The following is a 2,500-nucleotide window of genomic DNA, read 5'->3' on the forward strand; positions in this document are numbered from 1 at the left end:
TATTATGTGGTGGGTGTTGTATGGTGGACATGATGTGGTGGGTGTTGTATGGTGGACATGATGTGGTGGGTGTTGTATGGTGGACATGATGTGGTGGGTGTTGTATGGTGGACATGATGTGGTGGGTGTTGTATGGTGGACATGATGTGGTGGGTGTTGTGTGGTGGACATGATGTGGTGGGTGTTCTGTTGTGGCGGGATAGTGTGAAAGTGAAGGGAAGTGGATGGAAGGGTCGTTCGATTGGTTGGTCAGTATGTTTATCAGTAAGTCGACCACTCACTAAATCAGTCAGTTACTCATTCAGTCAGTTAGCTACTCACTAAACCGACCAGGAAGTCAATCAATTCATCAGTCAGCCTGTCACTCAGCTGGTCAGGCAGGCCGGTCTGATCAGATGTGAATGACGTGACGCGAGTTGTGACGTGAAGTGAGGTGTGGTATGACGTGACGCGACGTGCCGTGACGTGAGGTGACGTGTGTGCAGGCAGCAGCGAGGAGAAGCAGGTGCTGGAGAAGGCGTCACGGCTGTGCTTCCGGTCCATGCCCCGGCAGATCGCTAACGGCACTGAGGACATGGAGTTCTTCTTCCAAGGTTCCACCACATCCCGCTCCTCCTGCACCCTGTCTGTCTGTCTGTCTGAATGTCTGTCTGAATGTCTGTCTGTCTGCCTGCCTGTCTGTCTGAATGTCTGTCTGCCAGTCTGTCTGCCTGCCTGACTGTCTGTCTGCCTGTTTGTATGTCTGTCTGTCTGTCTGCCCGCTTGCCTGTCTATCTCTCTGTCTGTCTGTCTGCCTGTCTATCTGTCTCTTACAAGGCAACCTAGGAGTGGAGTTAATCTTCTGGGTTTTCGCTTCCTGATCTGTGTGTGTGTGTGTGTGTGTGTGTGTGTGTGTGTTGTCTGTGTGTGTGTGTGTGTGCGTGTGTGTGTGTGTGTGTGGCAGCAGTGGCAGTAATAGTGGTAGCTGTGTTGCTCATCATTCCACAAATGAGTATTTGTCTTACATGAAAGCTTAAATCAATCTATTTTGCTGTGAACGAAAATGTATCCTTGAATAATTTTCCGGTCCCTTCTGATGCAAGGGCACTAACTCTACCATTCGTTTGTTTTACGTTGACATTGCTGAAGTCACGAGTTTGATATTTGGCTTGAATTATCAGTCTCACTGATAACACAAGAATTGTCGCGAATATGCTGCCATGTTTTTGTCTTTATTTGATTATTTGTTTGCTTATTGATTGATTAATTTGTTCATTTATTGGTTATTTGATGATTCAGTTATTTATTTTATTATTTCTTTAGTTCATTATTTGTTTGTGATGAAAATTACAATATCGGGACATTGACACAATCCTTGTGTGATAGAAGAACGTCGATCTTCGTGTTCTGGTACAAGTGTTTTACCTCACTTTTTTTTCCTTTCGTTTTTCTTTTCTTTTCTTTTTTGTGCATAAGATACAAGTTGGCTTACACACATACACACACTCACACACACACACACACACACACACACATTCACACTCACTCACACACACACACACACACACACACACTTTACACCCAAATCTTGGCATTCCAAACCACCATCTTATTACTCCCTTCCCCCCCCCCCCCACCCCCTGACTGACGTGAAGGTGAAGGCCACAAGGCCGGAGACATCAGTGCCTGCCTGAAGCTGAAGAACGACAGCGGGGAGAGGCGCACCGTGGAGGTGTACATGTGTGCCACCTCGGCCTACAACACGGGTGTGCCGGCCTCAGACCTGAGAGACCACTCTGAGTCTCCTGTGGTGGAGCCACACGCTGGTGTGTGTGTGTGTGTCTGTGTGTGTACGTGTGTGTGTGTGTGTGTGTGTGTGTGTGTGTGTGTGTTGACTCTTTTAAAAAAAAATGAATACCTTATTCGAGTTTAACATTATTTAAGGCATACAAACATACTAAAGAATATTTGTAATTATTGAAAAATCACGAAAACAGCATAACATTGTTTTATGCAGAAAATAGAGTGAAAAGTCATACGCACAACATAAAAAAGAAAAAGAAAATATAAACATTTTAAGAAAAAAACAAACGTTACATTCTTGTTTGTCTTTCATCATCTCGTCTCCCCACTCTCTCTCATTTTACCTGGTATTGTGGGCACTTATGATAATCAACAACAACACATCCATCGAGACATTTGAGCCAATACATCAAGTCCACAGTGTCTTGCGACTCTGTCTCCAGCCAGTTTGCACAAGCATCTCAATGAGCATCGTTTGTTTAACTCTACCAAATTTGTAGGGGACCACTTAGAGTAGGTCTGTAGCATCAAGTACATTATGTGGCACAAAGAGCAAAGCACACCGGTCCGACATACAGCACTACTGTCGTGGGCCCTGTGGTACAGTGACGAGATAGCACAGCGTTTCATGGAACATTCTGTACGTCTGTGCCTTCCATCAGTTTTATGTATGGGTACCATTTTCTAGAAAATGCTGTGGACATCATTTCCATCAGGT

General features: G+C 45.0%; 1 protein-coding gene across 8 annotated transcripts in view; it reads left to right on the plus strand.

Annotated features, from left to right (window-relative positions):
- LOC143286063 (hemocyte protein-glutamine gamma-glutamyltransferase-like) overlaps nucleotides 1-2,500 on the plus strand; it is a 131,171-nt gene that overhangs the window by 121,802 nt on the left and 6,869 nt on the right. For all 8 annotated transcript variants that reach the window (XM_076593613.1, XM_076593615.1, XM_076593616.1 and 5 more), the window contains 2 exons: nucleotides 486-593; nucleotides 1,635-1,805. In XM_076593613.1, coding sequence (XP_076449728.1) covers nucleotides 486-593; nucleotides 1,635-1,805 — 279 coding nt within the window. The remainder of the gene's footprint in view (nucleotides 1-485; nucleotides 594-1,634; nucleotides 1,806-2,500) is intronic.

This window comes from Babylonia areolata, chromosome 9 (assembly GCF_041734735.1).
Source record: "Babylonia areolata isolate BAREFJ2019XMU chromosome 9, ASM4173473v1, whole genome shotgun sequence".
NCBI lineage: Eukaryota > Metazoa > Mollusca > Gastropoda > Neogastropoda > Buccinidae > Babylonia > Babylonia areolata.